Raw genomic sequence first — 21,426 nt, 5'->3', positions numbered from 1 at the left:
ATTAGGATTCTCACATAGAGTTAGGTCCATAAATATTTGGACAGTGACTCAATTGTCATCATTTTGGCTCTGTACGCCACCACAATGGAGGAAACAATCACAATGTTCTTTAAGTGTAGACTTTCATAATTAATTTGAGGGTAGTTATATCCAAACTGAGTGAACAGTGTAGGAATTACACCCATTTATATATGTGGTCCCCCCTATTTTAGGGGCTCAAAAGTATTTGGACAAACTAACATAATCATGAATTAAATTGCAAGTTTCAATACTTGGTTGCAAATCCTTTGCAGTCAATGACTGCCTGAAGTCTGGAACCCATAGACATCACCAGATGCTGGGTTTCTTCCCTGGTGATGCTCTGCCAGGCCTGTACAGCAGCTGTCTTTAGTTCCTGCTTGTTCTTGGGGTGTTTTGCCTTCAGTATTGCCTTCAGCAAGTGAAATGCTGCTCAGTTGGATTCAGGTCAGGTGATTGACTTGGCCATTGCAGAACATTCCACGTCTTCGCCTTAACAAAGTCGTGGGTTGCTTTTCGAAGTATATTTTGACTTACTACATTTTGTAAGTCGCCCTGGATAATGGCATCTGCCAAGAAATAAGTAATAATAATAATAATGATCATGATTGTTTGCTTCCAAATCCATTGTGGTGGCATGCATAGCCAAAATAATGACAATTGTGTCACTGTCCAAATATTTATGGACCTAACTGCATATACATCATAATGCTTCAATGGTAAGATTTTTTTTTTTTTTTTTTTAATGTATAACATCTGAAATATTACTTAAAACGACACAGTAAACATCATTCTCAACAACCAACTGGACTGAACAGGCCTTTGTCCACTCAAAATTATAATAATAATTTACATGAACCCACTAAAATGCAATTGTGTGTCAAGCATGTGTATCCTGAATCAAACAGGTCCATTCTCTTACAGCACACATGACACAATACATTACATACAGCAACTACGGGATTGTGCTGGTCTAGGCAAACTCCCACTAAACACATCCCAGCTCACTAAGGGGGGCTGGATGAAAACATCTCAAGGTTTTGAATACTTCTTTGAGCTCCTTCACACTTGCATATGCATCCGCTGCCATTCAGAAAAGCAGTACTGAACTTTTCCCCCCCTGACTCTTTCCACCATCAACTCATTATGATTCATACATCGCCTCAATCAATCTCTGACCAGGATCACTTGACAGGTTCACAGAACAGCTTGATGACATGGATTCTGATTGGTTTTACCTGCATAACGCAGCTGTCAACTCCTTTTCTATAATAAGTGCAATGCATGAACATGTCACGTCGCATAGGGCAGCCTCTGCATCTCTCATACAATAACTGTATTAATTTGCCAGCCTGAATGTTAAGATATGAGAGAGGCTTTATGGTGGGTTTCCAGCAGGTAAGAACAACATCTATATAGCAATCAAAAAGCAACCATCAAGAACCAGATTTGGCAGAAAAACTGTGCAAAGGAAATGGAAATACAGACGCAAAGCGAGTCTGCACCATGTCTAGTGATGGCTCACCTCGCTCAAACCCTTACCTGGACACTGCGCAGCACCAGCCCGCACTTCTCCCTGACGTCGGCATGCGGACACCTCTTGGAGAGCATGAGCAGACGAGCCAGCATCTCGTTCAAATCACCGGGGCTGCAGGCAGGAGAGCCGGGGGGCAGCAGGTCCTCTTTGACCGGACCGATCTTCTCCACTCGGCTCATCACTTCTTGGCTGATGTTTTCCATGGCCACTGCTCTTGAGCTCGCATCTCTGCTCCCTAACTCATCCCACCTCCCGACAGCATCCCTCACATCCATCGCCCTGCGCTTTATCGACTGTTTTTGTCTCCGTTTCGCCTTATTTTGTTTTCAGCTGCGATCCGCATAAACAATGTGAGGTGATGGCATACTAATCAAGAGCATACATGTTTAAGGCAGAATGCATTTGCTTTTCTTCAACACACCATGAAGTGTATTTGAATACCCAAATACCTCACTGTGTGTGCAACAATATAATTTAATAGTGTGCTCTATTTTGACAACTATTTGTGCTTAACTTCAAATTATGTTTATAAAAATGTACCTGCAGATTGTGTTTCGTTTATGTTCTTCCCAATTGCATGGATTTGAATAAGAGGAGTAGCTATAAATGGCACTTGGGATGACTATGCTGTATGCAGTCTTTGCTCAAGCCAGACAAGTTGAAAGATCGCCTCTACTGAATTGTCACAAAAAATGCACTAAATTAGATTCAAATATTTTGACAAGCAATGTGGAGCCGTAAAACACATTCTGATCCACAAAACTACATAAATGACCCCAAGCCTTAATTTCCAGAATAACCTTTGCGAATTAACTAACCTTTATATTACATAGCAGTCAAAAGCTAAACATGTTTTGGGAAACTTTTATGTATGCATTTAATTATTTATTTATGCATGTAGCCTATATATTTGAAATGGAACCTAACAACTTGCCCTTTATCTAGCTGGGGAAACTGTTACAATGTAACCCTAGCTAAAGCTATGTTTTTTTAATGTGCAATACATTATTTTGTTATATATACTTTTTGGGGGAATTGTCGGTTTTGCTTCCCATCGATCTGCGAGTCAGTGATGCAGTGGCATTGTTGTTTACGCCGTTTCTTATTTTACCTGCCAAGATGCAAAGTAAAAAAGACAAAGCGTTGCTTTAAACATGTGCAATAAGGACATTTGGGAGCGATCAAGTTTTAAAAGCATCTACTCTGATATGTACACAATCACAATCATATTTTTGTAACCATTGTAGCTTTTCATTCAATCTTAAACAAACAATATAATAGCACAAATAAAACATACTACTCAAGGCACTATATCTTCTGTAACTGGAATATGCCGCTTAACCGTTAGCTTTATAATTTCCACCCTGGGTATCCGATATAGCAGCACTCTAGATACTTCATAATAAACACGTTAAACCTACTTGTCTTTTGCATAGGTCCTTCGGCTGTAAATCTTGCTCCTGCCACTGGCCGTGAGAGAACCTTCTCACCACAGAATGAAAGGGTGGCTGTTTAATTGACAGCTCGGCCGCTCAATTGAACTTGACAATGCAAAGTAGAGGCGGGACTCTGTCGCTTCTAAGCCAATCGGCAACAAGCAAAGGCGTGGCCTCGGTGCAATTTAAAGCTTTAGCATTACCATGCTCGCATGTGTCGCGGTGGCTCCTGGGACTTGGAGTTTGTTGTTCGTCTGTGTGCTATTGCGGCGGCCACACGAAGCCCAGCTCGGAAACTACAATTCCCGATGAATCGCGACAAAATGTACAGTTAACCGTGACCATCCTCCGCTCAAACCTCACTTGTTTATCTGAAAATGAAGAGAGGAGCGGGGAGGTGCACACCCACCCGCACATTACCATTCCTCTGCTATAGTTGGGAATACAGTATGTAAAAATAGATCAGCGCACAGAAATTAACTACCAAGTCACAAAGATAATAACATTTTCGTTTATATTTTGAGAATGATGATTCAGGCCGGTTTCTGCCGTGCAGGAGATTCAGTTGGGTCTGTTTCTGCCACCATAGGCAGTGAATTGTGTAGTGCTGGTGCGCTACTGGACATAAAACTTCACAAAGGATCACACAGGCCCGTATTTAGGCTTTCCTCCTGACCACATCAACCTCAAGATGCAACAGTTTTTTAAATTAATATCTTTTGCAGAGGTATTTTGCAGTCAGGATCTTTTTTATGTCAGCATCATTACATCATTTGTTTACATTGCTGTACTTGCTGATGATCGCAGTGAGTACAGTCAATCAGACTGATATATGTATGACGGGCCCAAGCTGTGTTTGTGTCTGTATGCTTCAATTAAACAGTAATTGTACAATATATATATATATATATATATATATATATATATATATATATATATATATATATATATATATATATATAGGCTATGCTTGGAATAACAAGAAGATATAGAGGGGAAAAAATGAATGTATCCAAGAATAAACCAAAATATGTGACATCACTGAGAGTGAGAATGTTACAACAGCAACAACACTGTGAGAACAGACCAAAGATGGACAGAGGAAGCTATTGAATCCATCCCAAGGCATGAAAACAAAACAAAAAACACATAAAAGAAGGGAAGATTAATAATAAACTTTGCAGGCGTGACATGGAAAAGAGAAACTGTAAATCGAAGCAAGGGGAAGCATTTTGGGGAGGCCTTCATCCAAAAAAGCATTCTTACTTTACAGCATTTTGTCACACCTGCCTAAAACGTCTGCACAGTAGTGTGTGTGTGTGTGTGTGTAATATATTATATACATACACACACACACACACACACACACACAAATATGAATGTATTTTTCTTTATGATAATTCCCTAGGTGTAAAGAAGTTTACAAAGTTTGAAAGTCTGCCTTGTCTTAAAGTCTCCTTGGCCCTGGCCTGTAGGAGAGCAGTACAAATGCACCTAGATCAAGACCTGTTTAGGCAGCTGTCTGATAATACTAACCTGCAGACAACATCTTCATGTCTAGCACTATGAATGCTCTATTTTGATAAAGCATAAACTGGTCTGACAGCAGGGGCCAAATAACAAGGCACATAGCAAGTGAACATATTAAAAATCATGTGATCTCATTTGCTCACTTGACAAACTCTCAGTGAGAGAGAGGTCTCATAGTATGAACAGGGTTAAGGCCAAACATACAACATGTTTTTTTGTTTGTTTGTTATCTTTAAAATTTAAATGAATAAGAAACATGCAGAGGGCCAGTTGGATAGTGATACGTGTTATGTGTGGTTTAAATGTAAGGTCTCTACAGTGTACAACAGCAAGCACGGGGTAATTTTACTTAGAGAACTTTGTGTTGACTGACAGTGGCACAGATGTCAGTGTGACTGTTATACTCTCCATATGTGTTGCTGAGCCATGTGTGAGCCACTCTGCAAACTCTCTAGATACATTTTGGAGATTAACACAGGCGCAGTGGAGCATGTGCAGCAATGCTGGCCTGTTCAAGACAGCTGGGCACCAGGTGGCCAGTACTTTATATGTACATGTGATTCCTTTAACCGGTAATGATTGGTGCAGAAGGTCATAATGTCATATAATGAGAGAAGTTTTAGTCATTGGTATACATAGACACGTCTGAAATTGCTCTGATGTTTCAAGGCTGGGCCCTTTAAGAGTAAACATGAAACCAGCGACTGTAAATTGGGTGAATGTAAATAGATTAAAAGCACAGATGGTTTAGAGAAGTACAATGTGTTGGATTTTACTGTTTGACAGCAGCAGGGGAAGGGATCAAGAAGATAACACACTTTTAAATAATTGTGTTAAAACAAATGTCTGTCAAGACCAAGAAGAAATATGATATCTCAGTACAGTGGTTGTGGTACTAAATACACAGGTAATAATACAAATAAATATTTTTTCAGATCTATGAGTCCACCAGTGGGGTAAAATTACATAAAATTCACTTTTTGCTAACTTCATTGCAACAAGCAAACAACTCATTTTGTCTGTCCTTTTGACATTGACCTTCATGATTGTGTGGTAAATGTGAAATATACGGATTTGTCTTTGTATAGAGTATCAAATTGTAAAGAAGAGTCTAATTCGTTAATGGTGATAAGGACAGGGAATAATAATGGAAAGAAACTGGTCACCAAATAGTTTATCCTAGTAGTATTATGCATCTTTGAGCTGGTGCTTTGAGCAGCCCTTCATTTGTAGGCGGGCCTGTGAGAGGGGCGGCAAAGGAGGAGGGAAATTTAAACTGCTAACGCCATCCAGAGAGGACGACCGGGATACCAAACCGAAACCTTGCAGTTGGGAGGAAATACCCCAAAACCAAGCAAACATAGAGATACAGATATTATAAGATCAACTATGGAGCCGTTTCAACAGCAGGTATCGGTTGAACTATATTTGAATGCGTTTCAGACTGTATTTATTATGTAGTGATTAGCTAACGTCGTTTTCTGACGTATATGTCTCGGCCAATGTATGTCGACAACAACATCTTTTAAAACACACAGGTGTAAGCCTAAACTAGCAAGCAAGCGTGAGCTGGTATATATATTGTAACATAATATTGTAAGGAGATTGTAACAATATAACATTACTGTCAATACTCATGTATTTGAACGCAATAGGCCTATGTTTTGTTGTAGAGGAGGACCACGTTTAAAAGTACAGCACCATTATGTGTGTATTGTTCTGTATTTAAGTGTTCTAGTTTCATATTTATTCTATCAATTCTCTCTCGTATAAAGGATCACTATAATTTTGTTGTATATGTTAATGTTTACATTTGATTTAGTAAAAAAGTAAATGTTTTATTTTATTCTGCAGAACATAAGTGTTGGATCTCCTTCTAAACACAGTTACTTGGGGAGTTTCTATCTCCCCCCAGAGAAAATGCCAGCTCCTTTGTTTGTCTACCACAAACCACCACCCGCCATCATGGCAGACAGTAGTGGCAGACTCATGAAGCTGAATCCTGAAACGGATGAAGGAAAAACTGAAGCCAGCAGTAAAGGTGACCTGTCTTGGTTGTATCACAGTTTGGATGCACATATATGCACTCGCACATAAACTGTAAAATTACATTATTGAGCTTGTGGTGGTAGAATTGATTATCAATTCATTTCTGGCCCAGTGGTTTCCTGTTGGGCTCTGTGTCATTAAATCATAATGTGGTGTTGGAGAATGGCAATTTGAATCCTAATACACATGTGACAGTAATTATGCTTCACCTCAGCTGTGCTACATATCTTATTTACCAACAATAACATGCTGAACTGCCTATACTACACAATAGACATTTAGGTTCACCTATGGACTCTCCAGGCAGCCTTTGTAATTGTGTGATTAATGTAGCTAATCTGTCAAAGTCCTGCATTCTATCACGAGAGCAATATTATATGGTCCTGTAGTGGCTGCTTATTGCAAAATGTGCCTAAAATGCAGATCAATGAATATTTGTACATTTAAAATGTCTTCTCAATGCAGCAGTGCCGTATTTAAGAGATGGTGGGGTGCCGCAGCCCTCATAAATGTATTAAATATGTATTAAATATGAATTGATTAGTGGAATAGTGGTAGAACCCTTTAGCTTCAGTAAGAGCTATGCTCCATTAAGGATGGATTGAGTAAATCTATTTAATGTATTGCTCTGGTGGACTCCAGCCTACTTTCAGTTTTTCCAAGTTTTTATTTTATTATTTTATTTCATGTAGATGTTCCTCACATGTTACAAGTTCAAAATGTCTGACATTATCATTATGTAAATCTGAAAATATGCTCGCTGAGTTAAAGCTTGGATTAAGTATTTTCCTTAGCTTGGACTGAATCTGTCTGTCCTGATTGTGACAGCTGTGATCTCGGCGCTGAAGACGCTGCAGGAGAAGATTCGCCGCTTGGAGCTGGAGAGAGTTCAGGCTGAGAGCAGCATGAGGCAGCTGTCGGAGAAGGCCCAGTGGCAGAAAAGCGGCTCTGAGCAGCAAAAGAGAACAGAAGATGTTGTGGAGAAAGAGACTGCACAGGACAAAGGTTCTCATTTTATTAAGATCCAGACATACCACTTTGAAATAACTTATCTACACTCCTGTACTGTCATAACTTTTCACGAGCATGTAAACCCAGCTGTAGAGCATTTAATGCAGAATTATTTATAATCAAATGTGTATTCTCTTTTTCTATGTATACTATAGTTTATTTAAAAAAAAATAGCAATTGTCATTTGCAGTGTGGATTGAATTGCGTTTAGTACTTTTTAAAAATAATTGCTAAAAATGTCATTAACATCAGACAGTCAAGCAATACATTTTTAAATCTTGTGTTAATGTCTCTTAGAGCTTGTGGCTAATTTGCGCTCGGCCGAAGCCCGCTGCTCCCTCCTGGAAAAGCAGCTGGATTACATGAGAAGGATGGTGGAAAATGCAGAGACTGACAAGAATGCCATTCTAGAGAAACAGGTGCAGTCCCACTGTAGTGTGCACCACCATATTGAAAATCTGTGCTCCTGAAATGCAAGACACCCATGCCCACAGAACTGATTTGCAATTTCTTTAGAATTGACTGAACGAATAGCTGACCATTGACTTTCCACTTTTAATTTGCTCATTTATTTTATTATCAGCTCAAACATTTTCATTCGTGTGGCATCTTTAATGTGAGTTTTCCTATTGGTAATCAAGCAAGTTGGTTACAAGAATCCTTCCTTCCAGGTTTCTCTTCACCGGGAAAGAATCAAAGACCAGGCTGATGTCCATACTAAGTTAGAAAAGCTGGAAAAGTTAGAGGAGGAGTGTCTCAAACTAACGAGCACTCAGTCAATTGCTGAGGTAGGTGCTCTGAAGTCGTGGTGCAAAGTTACGTTTTTTCCCCTTTCTCAATAACTACATAAAATACCATAAACTAGTTCGTTTTTATGCTCCATAACATCCAATACTCTTAGTAAAGCTTTTCATTCACCTTCAATAAAAGTTAGTGTTAAGGAAAAGTGTATATTCAACAATGTTTGCAGGTTAGTTCCTTCACCAGCTGAGTGAGGCTTAAACAATGTCTCTGGCTGTGATTTCAGTTCATAATTATATTTTTTAAAGCCTTTTGTTTGCGCAGGGTTAATTCTGTGATTGTGTTTTGTCACGAGCAGGGCTTAATTTCACTGGTGGGGCACACACACATTCTGTCCTTCTGTGGAGGAACACGTCAGAGGGATTGTATTACTTTATTATGGTTGGCAAGATATTTCAGTTCAAATAATAAACTTTAAAGGTAATGTAAAATCGACCTTCTGTTTATATAGCCCTGAATTTATTTTCTCTTCAAATTTCTTTAGAGAAAGATCCATCAGCTGGAGCAGAAGCTTCTGGAAGAGGAACACCAGCGCAAGCTAATACAAGAAAAAGCTGCCCAGGTAGGCTATTAACCCACAGTCAACAGCAGGTGGCTCGCTTAAAATAACCAACCAACCAATCAAACATGCATTGGACATATTGTTCCTTGCCTCCGGCTCCTTCAGGTAAAGCATATTGTCTTTTATGTAATTCAAGTAAAACCTGTATAAGTTGCTCCACAAAGACTCTTTATATAATGCATAGTTTTTTGGGCAGTCTGTCAACACAGGTAGACACTCCAACATCCTGGTCATCGAAGGGATGAACTGACCCTACAATGTCGGTACAGTGACTTCATACAAAATTAAAATGATGGTTTATTTAACATGTTGATATTCATTATAAGTTTCTTTAGATTTAGGTGGATCTTAACATACACAGGTTTTGTTTCACTGGGAGCTCTGTCCAGTAAGGACAATGGACCTTTGAACTGCAATGAATAAGACTGCAAACCAAAGGTGTTTAGGGATGTACACGGATTCTTTGGTCCTCGGTCCTTGTTACAGTATTCTACTCCAGAGAGTAATGTTACTGGTGTCCTATATTCTGATGAAATGTAATCAACTAATCTTAACGAAGACGAGAATAAGGCCTGTAGCTGTGGACCACATTAAATGGTCATGGGTCCGAGCAGGCTGTTAAAAAAAAAAAAAAAAAAAAAAACTATAAACATTGTTCTATAGTTTTTTTCATTCTTATTTTTATTTTTGCCAGCTTCAGTCAGGTCTTGAAAAGAATCAAATTCCTATTTCTTCACTCTCATCTGGAAGCAAACCAAAGAAGAAGATGAAGAAACCTGTGAGGGTAAGATGTGAAGTATGTCAGCTTTGGCAATTATCTTGCATTCTATTAACCTAATCACAATGTTAAAGAACTTATTTTAATTTAAAATTGTTTTTCCCCAATCACACTAATTAGTTCCTCTATCTGTGTGCATATATGTATATAATACACTCACCTAAAGTATTAAAGTTCAATTTCTCATTAATGCAATTATCTAACCAACCAATCACATGGCAGTTGCTTCAATGCATTTAGGGGTGTGGTCCTGGTCAAGACAATCTCCTGAACTCCAAATTGAATGTCTGAATGGGAAAGAGGTGATTTAAGCAATTTTGAGCGTGGCATGGTTGTTGGTGCCAGACGGGCCGGTCTGAGTATTTCACAATCTGCTCAGTTACTGGGATTTTCACGCACAACCATTTCTAGGGTTTACAAAGAATGGTGTGAAAAGGGAAAAACATCCAGTATGCGGCAGTCCTGTGGGCGAAAATGCCTTGTTGATGCTAGAGGTCAGAGGAGAATGGGCCGACTGATTCAAGCTGATAGAAGAGCAACTTTGACTGAAATAACCACTCGTTACAACCGAGGTATGCAGCAAAGCATTTGTGAAGCCACAACACGTACAACCTTGAGGCAGATGGGCTACAACAGCAGAAGACCCCACCGGGTACCACTCATCTCCACTACAAATAGGAAAAAGAGGCTACAATTTGCACAAGCTCACCAAAATTGGACAGTTGAAGACTGGAAAAATGTTGCCTGGTCTGATGAGTCTCGATTTCTGTTGAGACATTCAGATGGTAGAGTCAGAATTTGGCGTAAACAGAATGAGAACATGGATCCATCATGCCTTGTTACCACTGTGCAGGCTGGTGGTGGTGGTGTAATGGTGTGGGGGATGTTTTCTTGGCACACTTTAGGCCCCTTAGTGCCAATTGGGCATCGTTTAAATGCCACGGCCTACCTGAGCATTGTTTCTGACCATGTCCATCCCTTTATGACCACCATGTACCCATCCTCTGATGGCTACTTCCAGCAGGATAATGCACCATGTCACAAAGGTCGAATCATTTCAAATTGGTTTCTTGAACATGACAATGAGTTCACTGTACTAAACTGGCCCCCACAGTCACCAGATCTCAACCCAATAGAGCATCTTTGGGATGTGGTGGAACGGGAGCTTGGTGCCCTGGATGTGCATCCCACAAATCTCCATCAACTGCAAGATGCTATCCTATCAATATGGGCCAACATTTCTAAAGAATGCTTTCAGCACCTTGTTGAATCAATGCCACGTAGAATTAAGGCAGTTCTGAAGGCGAAAGGGGGTCAAACACAGTATTAGTATGGTGTTCCTAATAATCCTTTAGGTGAGTGTATATGCACGCACCACTAGATGGCATTATAAGTAGTTACAATTCCTACATCCTCTGACTGATTATTCTTTTAATTTAAACCTAATGTACAGTTTGTTGTCCTTATACAGTATGTCTAATTGTAAACTGTAAAATGGTATCCTTTCAACAACATGTGTGTGTAAAAAAAAAAAAAAAAAAAATCATACAGCTACAGTCAATCCAAAAGGATGCTTTATATACTTGCATTTAATATCTCAAAAATAATGTTTGTATTTCTAATCCAAAGGATGAAGGACTACAGTCCAAATGGTCTCCAGACAATATTCACATCATAATTAGACACTTCCCTAAACTCATGTGTTTTTTTTTTTTTTTTTTTTTTTTTAAACTTCATAGTAATTTTTGTTGTTTCTCAGAAAATTGCGCTGGCAAGGAGTGAAGATCCAGCTCCTCCATTTTTCCCAAGGTCAAAGCACCTTCCCTTCGTGGCTGGAACGGTACTGATCCTAACTTCCTTATCAGCATTTCCTTATCCTAGAATTTCAAATTAATACTGTGTGTTTTTTTGGTGCATTTGTTTAATGTTCTATTACTTTCTGTGTATGTGATCACCAGATTAGTTTGAATTGTCAGACCGATTTGCATTTTTTTTTTTTTTTAAATGTATTACAATTTTCCATTTGTAATTAATTACTTTAAAGGGGAACAAAACTATAAAATGATCCGTTTGAATATTCGTTGTTCTTTTGCGTGCTTCTTCCGCTGTTCGGCAGTGAAGAACATACTCTGTTGACTCGGCTGTATTCCTCATGGGTAAAGACTGACAGAGTGAATGTGCCGGGATGAACAGGTTCATTTGTAAAGTCTTAGCCTAGTTAGCTGAAAGATTTATTACATCCTTTCGCATCGGTGCAGATTGCTTATGATTGATCAGTCTAAATATAACGCATGGGCCATGAATCCATGAATTTCAGTGTATTGAAGAGCATGGTGGAATGCTTGCACTACCTGTATGCCTGCGTTTCCCTTTCACATCAATACATTCAAGCCTTGCGTTTTTTCCCCCGAGGGAGATACTGTACAAAAGATAACCTGTGATGGCAGTTTTTGAAGTAGAAATAAAGATACTGTGGGGTTTTTCTTGCTAAGTGTGCAACTTTTACATTTGGAAGCTCATTGTGTTAATAAAAAAAGAAAAAACAATTGACATTCTATTTCAATTCAATTTAATTAGTTGACACACAATTAGTCCACTCTGTCAATCCAGTCCACCAGTCCCAGTCACTCGGTGAGGGCGAACGTGCAGAATGTCCTGCACATGATGAAGCACCACAACCCCCAACTCTGCCACCAAGGCCAAGACCTTCACGTTCAGCCCCCGAAGACAACACATCCCGAGAACAGACGGGGTATCCAGAGGTCTGCGTCGGCCAGCTCCAGCGCCTCCTCAGTGGGCAGCCTGTCAGAACTGCTGCTGGCATTGCAGGACGAGCTGGGACAAATGAGCTTGTGAGTGTAGTACTGTACTGTGTTTCTGGAGGATTGAGAATTATCTCCCTTTATAGCCTTGTAGACTTTGCAATGTTTTATTTGTACTGAAATATCTAGAACTCGGTTGCCTGATGTAATAAATTGCCAATGCATGTGGTGAAATCAGTAATATTGAAATGGTGGAATTATAAGTGATAGTATATTGTTTTTATGGAGAAGTTCATAAATAAGTGATGCTTATTTCCCATCTTGGTAAAAGGAGGACTTATTGGACCACCATTGTGTGACCACTTATTCAGTAATGTCTACAGCTTTCTTTACATATTTGTTTAATTCAGTCCTAGAAAATGTATTGATAAAAATGGATATCATAGTAAATGTGGGCAGGAAGATAGGGGCCCTGTTGACTTCTGGTGGTCTGTTGCAGTGAGCACCAGGAGCTGGTGAAGCAGATCCAGGAGACGGAGAGACTGGCAGTGCGGGAGGATCTGGAGCGAGAGCTGGACTGCCTGGTGAAGCGCATGGAGGCAAAGGGGGAGCAGATCTCCAAACTGAAGAAACACCAAGCAGCTGTGAGTCCGTCGCCTGGGAGGGGAACGTGAAATGCTTTTGTCTCTCCAGCTCACTGGGATACGAGACATTCTTTGAAGGTTTCCATATATTCGTAATTAAAGTTGAGATTGAAATATCCATATGGACTATGTTTATACCATGCACAATCTGCATCAGTATTGTAACCCGATGTCTGTGCACAGGACTACATTTTAATCTGCTTCAAGCTCACAGCCCCTTCCCTGATTAACACTGGATTTTGAAAAGGCCCTTTCATGGTGTTCCACATTGAAATTGCAATTGAATATGATCTGAACAGAAAACTGTATTGCCTTACATTTGTGTCAAATTTAGATGTCAGAAAAGGAAAATAAATGGCCTCCTCCTGTGGGTTGTGGAAGGCTCAAGCTTTCTGGTTAACATCCAGATTTCCTGTTTTATCCTGCCAACAGCAAAACACTATTTCCCCTCATACAATTTATGATTTTAAAGGGATAGATACTGATAACTTCATATCCAATTCTACAAAATGCTCTACCTACTGAAAAAAAATTATTAAAAAATATAAACAGAGAAATAGCCATAGATTAAAGACAAACTGACAAATGGGGGATGTCTCTTATGTGCCTTTATTCCAAGTTGGCATATTTCAAATCCCTGTTGACATTTCATCCTATAAATATAAAATTACAAAAGCAGTGTAAAGTGTATTGTGCATGTTTTTTTAATTCATAGTAAGATTCGCACTAAAAGAAATCTGACACCTGTTCACCTTCACCTATACATACACTGCGTTTACATGGTCATGAGTCTAAACCCACAATATCACCTGCATTAAGAAAAGAGTCAATGTGATGTAACGAGGTTTACCGTCCATATTTGCGTCATTTTCTCTTGCTACCGCAGTTCTTTTGGTTTTCTCTTCAGTGGGATCTGGTCTTGTTTCCAAGCGCAGGTACAGAAATTGAACCAGAAATCACGGATGCCAAAGAGGCGAACATCCAGCATTGAGCCCAGGACAGGAGGGCTGAGTGGAGTCAGGCCATTGCCCCCCTCTCCCCAGAGTAGAGGGAGCCCCAGTAAGGCCGCTCAGGGAGCGAAGGGCCAGGACAGCCTGCGGCTCCTGAAGAAAGTGCAGAAACTGCAGCTGCACCTGAAGAAGGATGACATCATGTGGGAGCAGTAGCGCACGAGCCTCCCGCACAGCGGAGACCAGAAATGGTCCTGCTCCCCGTCTGTCACACATCCTGTGCAGTAATGATTCTTTCTGTGCGCTAAACTTGAAATTCTGTTGAGTTCAAGACTAGGACTGTTGTTTTTGTCTTGAGGCCTGAAATTTTTATTTTCATGTGTATATATACAGAATATAGTATAATAGACTTAATTTTATATCTGCTTGTAATTTAAATGTAATGCCTTCTCTTTTTTTCAATAAAAAGTTTGCAATCTGTTAATTGCAGCCATTAATGAGGTCTGATTCACTAAATAAATAAAGGTTCTTTTAACACGTTTTGATTCTTGATACCAAATTTGGAACCATTCATGAGAAAAGGAAGCCTTTTCCTGGGGGGGGGGGGTTTAAAAAACGGAGACATTTCGGGGGACAGCACCAGCCGGGGACAGGCCACCAAAAATGGGGACACCCTAGGTCACCCTAGGTCACCCTAGGTCACCCTACTATATAACGTTTTCAAGAACTGACTTTGTACTTTCAAGAAAATAACGTATAACGTGAATATAACGTGATTCAAAAGTACCTTCACATTGCATCTTCAAATGATAAAATAAGTGTTAATTTAAACACAATTTTCAGTTTCCAAATTAACAATACAGTATTCTATAGTATTATGAATGATATTCAGCATCTCCTGTACAGAGAAGCTGCAGCTGATGGAGAAGGAACTGGCCTCACAGCCCTGAAGACGGAGATCGAGGAAAATGGGGTTTTGCAGGGAACACCTTCTAAGGCGTACAGGTAACCACAAGAGGGCTTGGGAGTAGTCTTGCGTTATTTACAAAGGTGCTTCCTTCATGTACTTTATCCCTCATAATATGTAGCACAGCACAGAATCGTTTACCATCATACCTTCTTATCTACGGCAAAGTCACAACTTGTTATGACACTATGTTGACACTTTTCAGCATTCTGGTGAGTTGCTCCAGAAGTAAGATATTAAAATTGCATATTTTTCTAAGGATTTATCTGTTAACTGCTGATGAATGGCATATCATGCAAATGGTATACATTTTAAATCTAGTTGGCAAAGATGTGCGCTTAACTGCGTTAAGCGATGTTGATAGTAAGAAGTACATCTTGCTTGTTTTCATGAAATATTGACTTGGGGTTGGATGAGTCAGACTCATTCTCACAGCATTTTTAGAATTTCGACACCATCCTTCTCTCCCGTAGCTCTGTGCCTGTTCCTAAGGACATTTCTTACTTCCGGAGCGAGAGGGAGCTGGTGCTCAAGCAAGAATTGCAGGTACAGTGCGAGGTTATGAGTGGAGAACAGAGGCGTTTTGTGAATAAAGGGCCGTACTGGGCCGGCACAAGCTGGGAGCGGGCGCTTCTCCTTGCACGGTTATTACGATGCTGGAATGTAATACAATGTAAACGTGTTACGAACTGAAAGACTCTGTGTATCAGAGCCTCTGCTCTCAAAACGTTTCTGATTTGACTGCATGTCTTTGTCAGCGTGGTGCGATATTTGTGAGAAGTGGTGTGCTGGGCGTTGCAGGTGGCAGCAGCCAGGCCTGTGCTGGTCCAGGCAGATGTGATGCAGAGAGAGCTGGAGAGCTGCCTGACCCGGGAGTACAGTCCTGAGAGCCTGCCCCTGCTGCTGCACCAGGTGACCTACAGAACCGCATTGCTGATCAGGAGCCCAACCACCATTTTTTTGTGATTTGTGTGAGGGGTTCCCAAAGTGCGGCTCTCGAGGAAGATTGGTGCGGCCCCCCAAAGCCAACCTTCAACCACCCCTTTTCTGAACTTTGTCTGTATTTCTACGCTTTCTGAAATAATTCTGTTACAAATTGCACATGTAATTTGGGGAAAAATGATAAAGCAACAATTAAAGTGATTGAAGTTATAAGTATTGTCACAGTCTGTTGTACACCAGCATCACTTGGGTGTGAATGATGCAAGCAGGGAAGACCAACCAAAAGACCCCCATAAAATCACCAGAACACACAGAGAAACAAGAAATTGAATATCTTGCTGTTAAAACAAACCCTTTTTTTTGTTGTTTTTTTCTGTAGTTGTTTGTTCTGTTGTAGTTATCTCTGGTAACTGAAACTGAACTTGGATATTATTACTTCTCTATCGCTATCAGTGTGTGTGGCTGAGAGGATGTTGACTTTCCTGTTGTTTGTACGAATGATGATCTTTTCAGTTCTATGCAGAGCGGAGCTGCCAGCTGGCACAGTGCAAATACCAATACATGCTCCGATGGAGAAGGTTTTGTCGACACTCCAGTGTCATTGAGCAGCTATATCCTCAATACAAGGTGGGCTAGAAAAGGTTAATCATTTACAACTAACCTATGTCATACGAAGTGATGTTTACTCTTCTAACAGTATAACTGGACAGTAGTGACTGAATACCTGAATGGTGAACCGGAGTTGAATTACAATAACCCTAATCCTAACACCCTCAGTGAATGCTAAAAATATACTCAATGGACTGAGTTTTGTGGTGATATGATCCCAGGAACAGGTTGGCCTGCTGATGGGAGAGTATGAGGACTCAGTGCAGAGGGCAGGCAGGCTGGCCGTGTCCAGGGAGAAGGTGCTGACGGGCAAGGGCAATCCCATGAATGCGGTGAACCAGGAAGACATGGTCATCTATCTGCAGTGGCTGGTGTGTCACCTCCACTCTGTTAAGACCATTCACCGCTGTCTCTGGGTAATTGGACAATTGGTTGCTCAGCTGTCTCAGCTGTTCCATGGCCAGGTGTGTGTTATTCCCTTATTAGTTCAAGTACAGGTAAGCAGATAAAAGGTCTAGATTTGATTTCAAGTGCATAATTTGCTTTTGGAATCTGTTGCTGTTAACCCTCAATATGAAGTCCAATGAGCTGCCACTGCAAGTGAAGCAAGCCATCATTAGGCTGAGAAATCAAAACAAACCAATCTGAGATAGCAAAAACATTAGGTGTGGCCAAATCAACTATTTGGTACATTCTTAAAAATAAAGAACGCACAGGTGAGCTCAGGAACACCAAAAGACCCTGAAGACCATGGAAAACAACTGTGGTGGATGACAGAAGAATTCTTCCCCTGGTGAAGAGAAACCCCTTCACAACAGTTGGCCAGATCAAGAGCACCCGCCAGGAGGCAGGCGTATCTGTGTCAAAGTCAACAATCAAGAGAAGACTTCACCAGAGTAAATACAGAGGGTTTACCACAAGATGGAAACAGTTGGTAAGCCCCTAAAACGGGAAGACCAGATTAGAGTTTGCCAAAATACATCTAAAGAACCCTGTACAGGTCTGGAATAATATCCTATGGACAGATGAGACAAAGATCAACTTGTACCAGAATGATGGGAAGAGAAGAGTATGGAGAAGGGAAGGAACTACTCATGATCCGACGCATACTACCTCATCTGTGAAGCATGTTATGGCATGGGCATGTATGGCTGCCAAGGGAACTGGTTCCCTTGTATTTATTGATGATGTGACTGCTGACAAAAGCAGCAGGATGAATTCTGAAGTGTTTAGGGCTTTATTATCTGCTCAGATTCAGCCAAATGCTTAAAAACTCATTGGATGGTGCTTCACAGTGCAGATGGACAATGACCCAATTGAGCATGCATTTCACTTGCTGAAGGCAAAACTGAAGGAAAAACACCCCAAGAACAAGCAGGAACTAAAGGCAGCTGCTATACAGGCCTGGCAGAGCATCACCAGGGAAGAAACCCAGCATCTGGTGATGTCTATGGGTTCCAGACTTCAGGCAGTCATTGCAAGAGCCAAAATGTTAACAATTGTGTAACTGTCCAAATATTTATGCAGCCACGCAGACAGCAGAGCGACAAGGGAGACCGACAAAGTGGTGCAACTACAGCTGTAAGTCTCTTGGGGTATGTCTCTATAAGCTTAGCACATCTAGTCACTGGGATTTGTGCCCATTCTTCAAGGCAAAACTGCTCCAGCTCTTTCAAGTTGGATGGGTTCCGCTGGTGTACAGCAATCTTTAAGTCATTCTCAATTGGATTGAGGTCTGGGCTTTGACTAGGCCATTCCAATAGGTGATTGTCCTGCTGGAAGGTGAACCTCCGTCCCAGTCTCAAATCTCTGGAAGAATGAAACAGGTTTCCCTCAAGAGTTTCCCTGTATGTAGCACCATCCATCATTCCTTCAATTCTGACCAGTCTCCCAGTCCCTACTGATGAAAAACATCCCCATAGCATGATGCTGCCACCACCATGGGGGGGTTGGTGTTCTCGGTGTGATGAAAGGTGTTGGGTTTGCGCCAGTCATAGCGTTTCCCTTGAGGGCCAAAAATCTCAATTTTATTACCTTCTTCCATATGGAGTCTCCCACATGCCCTTTGGCAAACAGCAAACGGCAAACATGTTTGCTTATTTTTTCTGGCCACTCTTCTGTAATGCCCAGCTCTGTGGAGTGTATGGCTTACAGTGGTCCTATGGACAGATACTCCACTCTCCACTGTGGAGCTTTGCAGCTCCTTCAGGGTTATGTTTGGTCTCTTTTTTACCTCTCTGATTAATGCCCGCCTTGCCTGGTCCGTGAGTTTTGGTGGGCGGCCCTCTCTTGGCAGGTTTGTTCTGGTGCCATATTTTTTCCATTTTTTAATAATGGATTTAATGGTGCTCCGTGGGATGTTCATAGTTTCAACCTGTTTAGAGCGCTCCTTGGTCTTCATGGTGCCCCTTACTCAGTGGTGTTTCAGAACAGGTGTATATATATTGAGATCATGTGACAGATCATGTGACACTTAGATTCCACACAGGTGGACTTTATTTATCTAATTTTGTGACTTCTGAAGGTACAAATAAAAGGAGGGTGAATACTTTCACAAGAGAGAGACAGGGAGGAGGGGGAGTGTTTAAAATAGGGCTATAGCACAATTATTGAAGCTTTATATTTTACAACTTTAAAGTGTATACATATTTTATTAAACTTGTATTAATTGAAATTTGAAATAAATATTTTACTTTGTTCTTTATAAAATGTGAAGTGCTTTGAAATGGCTCCGTCTGTCAATTACAGCTGTGTACATCATGCAAAAACATGCTTTTCAACAGGGCAACCTGGCAGTGTCTTTATTCCATGTTACCATGGGCAGCTGACTGAAGGTGAAAGGCACCTTCAGTCCTGTATAGATGCTGAATTGTAGTGCCAGCAGCAGTCTAAATGCTACACCAGCAACCCAGCTAGCACACAACTTTGTGTGTGTTGCTCTCCTGGAGAAGCGAGCAATCAGCGATATGCCCCTTCCAGGGCAGTACAAGGGATTATGTTCCTCATACTTCCTAGTGCCCAAGAAAGATGGTGGTTTCCACCCCATCTTGGATTGGAGACACCTGAACCGCCACTTCAGGGTGTTGCGCTTCAGCATGCTCAACCTGCACAACAGGTCTCAGGCCATCAAGCCCGGCAAATGGTTCACCACGGTGGATCTGAAAAACCCTTACTTTCACATCCCCATTGTGTAGGCACACAGGAAGTTCCTCTGCTTCGCCTTCAAGGTCCAAGCATTCGAGTTTGCTGTTCACCCCTTCAGCCTGTCGCTAGCCCATTGTACTTTCTCAAAGTGCATGGATGTCGTGTTTGCCCCCTTGTGTTGCCAGGGGGTCCGCGTCCTCAATTATCCACTGGTGCCAGAGAGAGTTGCCTCCATACATGCATGTCTCTCCCTCTTCCAACTGAGAGCCCGCAGCAGGGTGTCCCTTTGCCAGAGGCTGCTGGACCTCCTAGCGGCTGCATCACAGACCCTCCTCGTCATATTACAATTTCTACAGGAGCTGTTGGACCAGGGCAAGTCCCCATCCAGGCTCAAAGTGTATCTGGCGGCCATCTCCGCATGACCCCCCAGGGTCTCATTTCCAGGCTGCGCAGTTTCTGAAGGGAGCACGTCTACGGCCTTCTTGTACCCTAACCCTAACCCTAACCCTTCACCGCCTTAATGTAGTGCTGCACGTACTTTCCCAAGCCTCAAATGAGCCACTGAACTCTGAGCTGAAGCTGGTGTCACTTAAGACACATTTTTGCTGGCAATCACCTCTGTAAAACGTGTGAGTGAGTTACACGCCCTGTCCGTACATGTATCGTGTGTCTGTTTTGCGGCAGATGGCTCCAGGGTCACACTACGGCCTAACCCTGCGTTCCTCCTGAAAATGCTGTCTCCATTCCATGTCAACAAGCCTATTGAGCTGATGGCTTTTCATCCTCCTCCCTTCTCTTCGGAGCAGGAGAGTTGACTTGACCCGCTCCACCCTGTGTGCCCAGACCAACTTTTTGTGTCCTATGAAGTGCAGACACAGGGCCTGGATTGGATTGTGGACACTATTACCATGGCCTACGAGTCCACTGGGACCCCAGTGCCCGAACACCTGGTGGTCCACTCAACTCGAGCCGTTGCCACATCGCAGGCCCTTTTTCAAGGCGCCCCCTTGGCAGACATTTGTGTGGCTCTACAGTTTGGACGTAATGGGCCCGGTCCCTTCCGTTGGGAACCTTGCGTTGGCTTACAACAGCAGAAGACCCCACCGGGTACCACTCATCTCCACTACAAATAGGAAAAAGAGGCTACAATTTGCACAAGCTCACCAAAATTGGACAGTTGAAGACTGGAAAAATGTTGCCTGGTCTGATGAGTCTCGATTTCTCTTGAGACATTCAGATGGTAGAGTCAGAATTTGGCGTAAACAGAATGAGAACATGGATCCATCATGCCTTGTTACCACTGTGCAGGCTGGTGGTGGTGGTGTAATGGTGTGGGGGATGTTTTCTTGGCACACTTTAGGCCCCTTAGTGCCAATTGGGCATCGTTTAAATGCCACGGCCTACCTGAGCATTGTTTCTGACCATGTCCATCCCTTTATGACCACCATGTACCCATCCTCTGATGGCTACTTCCAGCAGGATAATGCACCATGTCACAAAGGTCGAATCATTTCAAATTGGTTTCTTGAACATGACAATGAGTTCACTGTACTAAACTGGCCCCCACAGTCACCAGATCTCAACCCAATAGAGCATCTTTGGGATGTGGTGGAACGGGAGCTTGGTGCCCTGGATGTGCATCCCACAAATCTCCATCAACTGCAAGATGCTATCCTATCAATATGG

The 21,426-nt window shown here is 41.6% G+C and overlaps 3 protein-coding genes across 5 annotated transcripts in view; 2 read left to right on the top strand and 1 right to left on the bottom strand.

The window, feature by feature from the left end:
• The window catches only part of sesn1 (sestrin 1), a 66,739-nt gene extending 63,679 nt beyond the window's left edge, over nucleotides 1-3,060 (bottom strand). Inside the window, exons 1-2 of the mRNA XM_066701319.1 lie at nucleotides 2,977-3,060; nucleotides 1,561-2,666 (exon numbers count right to left, since the gene is read on the bottom strand). Of these exons, the coding sequence (XP_066557416.1) occupies nucleotides 1,561-1,830 (270 nt within the window). The 5' untranslated portion in view covers nucleotides 1,831-2,666; nucleotides 2,977-3,060. The remainder of the gene's footprint in view (nucleotides 1-1,560; nucleotides 2,667-2,976) is intronic.
• Nucleotides 3,061-5,765: 2,705 nt separating this feature from the next.
• cep57l1 (centrosomal protein 57, like 1) lies at nucleotides 5,766-14,575 on the top strand. 3 transcript variants are annotated; one of them, XM_066701306.1, is made up of 11 exons: nucleotides 5,766-5,931; nucleotides 6,376-6,562; nucleotides 7,399-7,575; nucleotides 7,879-8,000; nucleotides 8,253-8,369; nucleotides 8,867-8,944; nucleotides 9,639-9,740; nucleotides 11,482-11,562; nucleotides 12,333-12,574; nucleotides 12,984-13,128; nucleotides 14,036-14,239. In XM_066701306.1, the coding sequence occupies exons 1-11, from the start codon at nucleotides 5,911-5,913 to the stop codon at nucleotides 14,117-14,119; spliced, it is 1,356 nt and encodes a 451-aa protein (XP_066557403.1). In that variant the 5' UTR covers nucleotides 5,766-5,910; the 3' UTR covers nucleotides 14,120-14,239. The 3 variants fall into 3 exon arrangements, with proteins under 3 accessions (XP_066557403.1, XP_066557385.1, XP_066557394.1); XM_066701288.1 differs by having other exon boundaries at nucleotides 5,767-5,931; nucleotides 14,064-14,575; XM_066701297.1 differs by having other exon boundaries at nucleotides 5,768-5,931; nucleotides 9,639-9,728; nucleotides 14,064-14,575.
• Nucleotides 14,576-14,955: 380 nt separating this feature from the next.
• LOC136758973 (putative uncharacterized protein C6orf183) lies at nucleotides 14,956-16,133 on the top strand. Its single transcript, XM_066713752.1, has 3 exons — nucleotides 14,956-15,083; nucleotides 15,519-15,591; nucleotides 15,847-16,133. The coding sequence occupies exons 1-3, from the start codon at nucleotides 14,956-14,958 to the stop codon at nucleotides 16,009-16,011; spliced, it is 366 nt and encodes a 121-aa protein (XP_066569849.1). The 3' UTR covers nucleotides 16,012-16,133.
• Nucleotides 16,134-21,426: the final 5,293 nt, after the last annotated feature.

Source organism: Amia ocellicauda, chromosome 1 (genome assembly GCF_036373705.1).
Source record: "Amia ocellicauda isolate fAmiCal2 chromosome 1, fAmiCal2.hap1, whole genome shotgun sequence".
Lineage (NCBI taxonomy): Eukaryota > Metazoa > Chordata > Actinopteri > Amiiformes > Amiidae > Amia > Amia ocellicauda.
Note: the sequence above shows the minus strand (reverse complement) of the source record. Positions and strands in the feature narration are given on the sequence as shown.

Coding starts and splice junctions, on each gene's coding strand:
- LOC136758973 (XM_066713752.1), top strand. CDS start 14,956: ATGAATGATATTCAGCATCTCCTGTACAGAGAAGCTGCAGCTGATGGA. Junction 15,084..15,518: donor ACACCTTCTAAGGCGTACAG/GTAACCACAAGA, acceptor TCTCTCCCGTAG/CTCTGTGCCTGTTCCTAAGG. Junction 15,592..15,846: donor TGCTCAAGCAAGAATTGCAG/GTACAGTGCGAG, acceptor TGGGCGTTGCAG/GTGGCAGCAGCCAGGCCTGT.
- cep57l1 (XM_066701288.1), top strand. CDS start 5,911: ATGGAGCCGTTTCAACAGCAG. Junction 7,576..7,878: donor AGAGACTGCACAGGACAAAG/GTTCTCATTTTA, acceptor AATGTCTCTTAG/AGCTTGTGGCTAATTTGCGC. Junction 8,945..9,638: donor TACAAGAAAAAGCTGCCCAG/GTAGGCTATTAA, acceptor TATTTTTGCCAG/CTTCAGTCAGGTCTTGAAAA.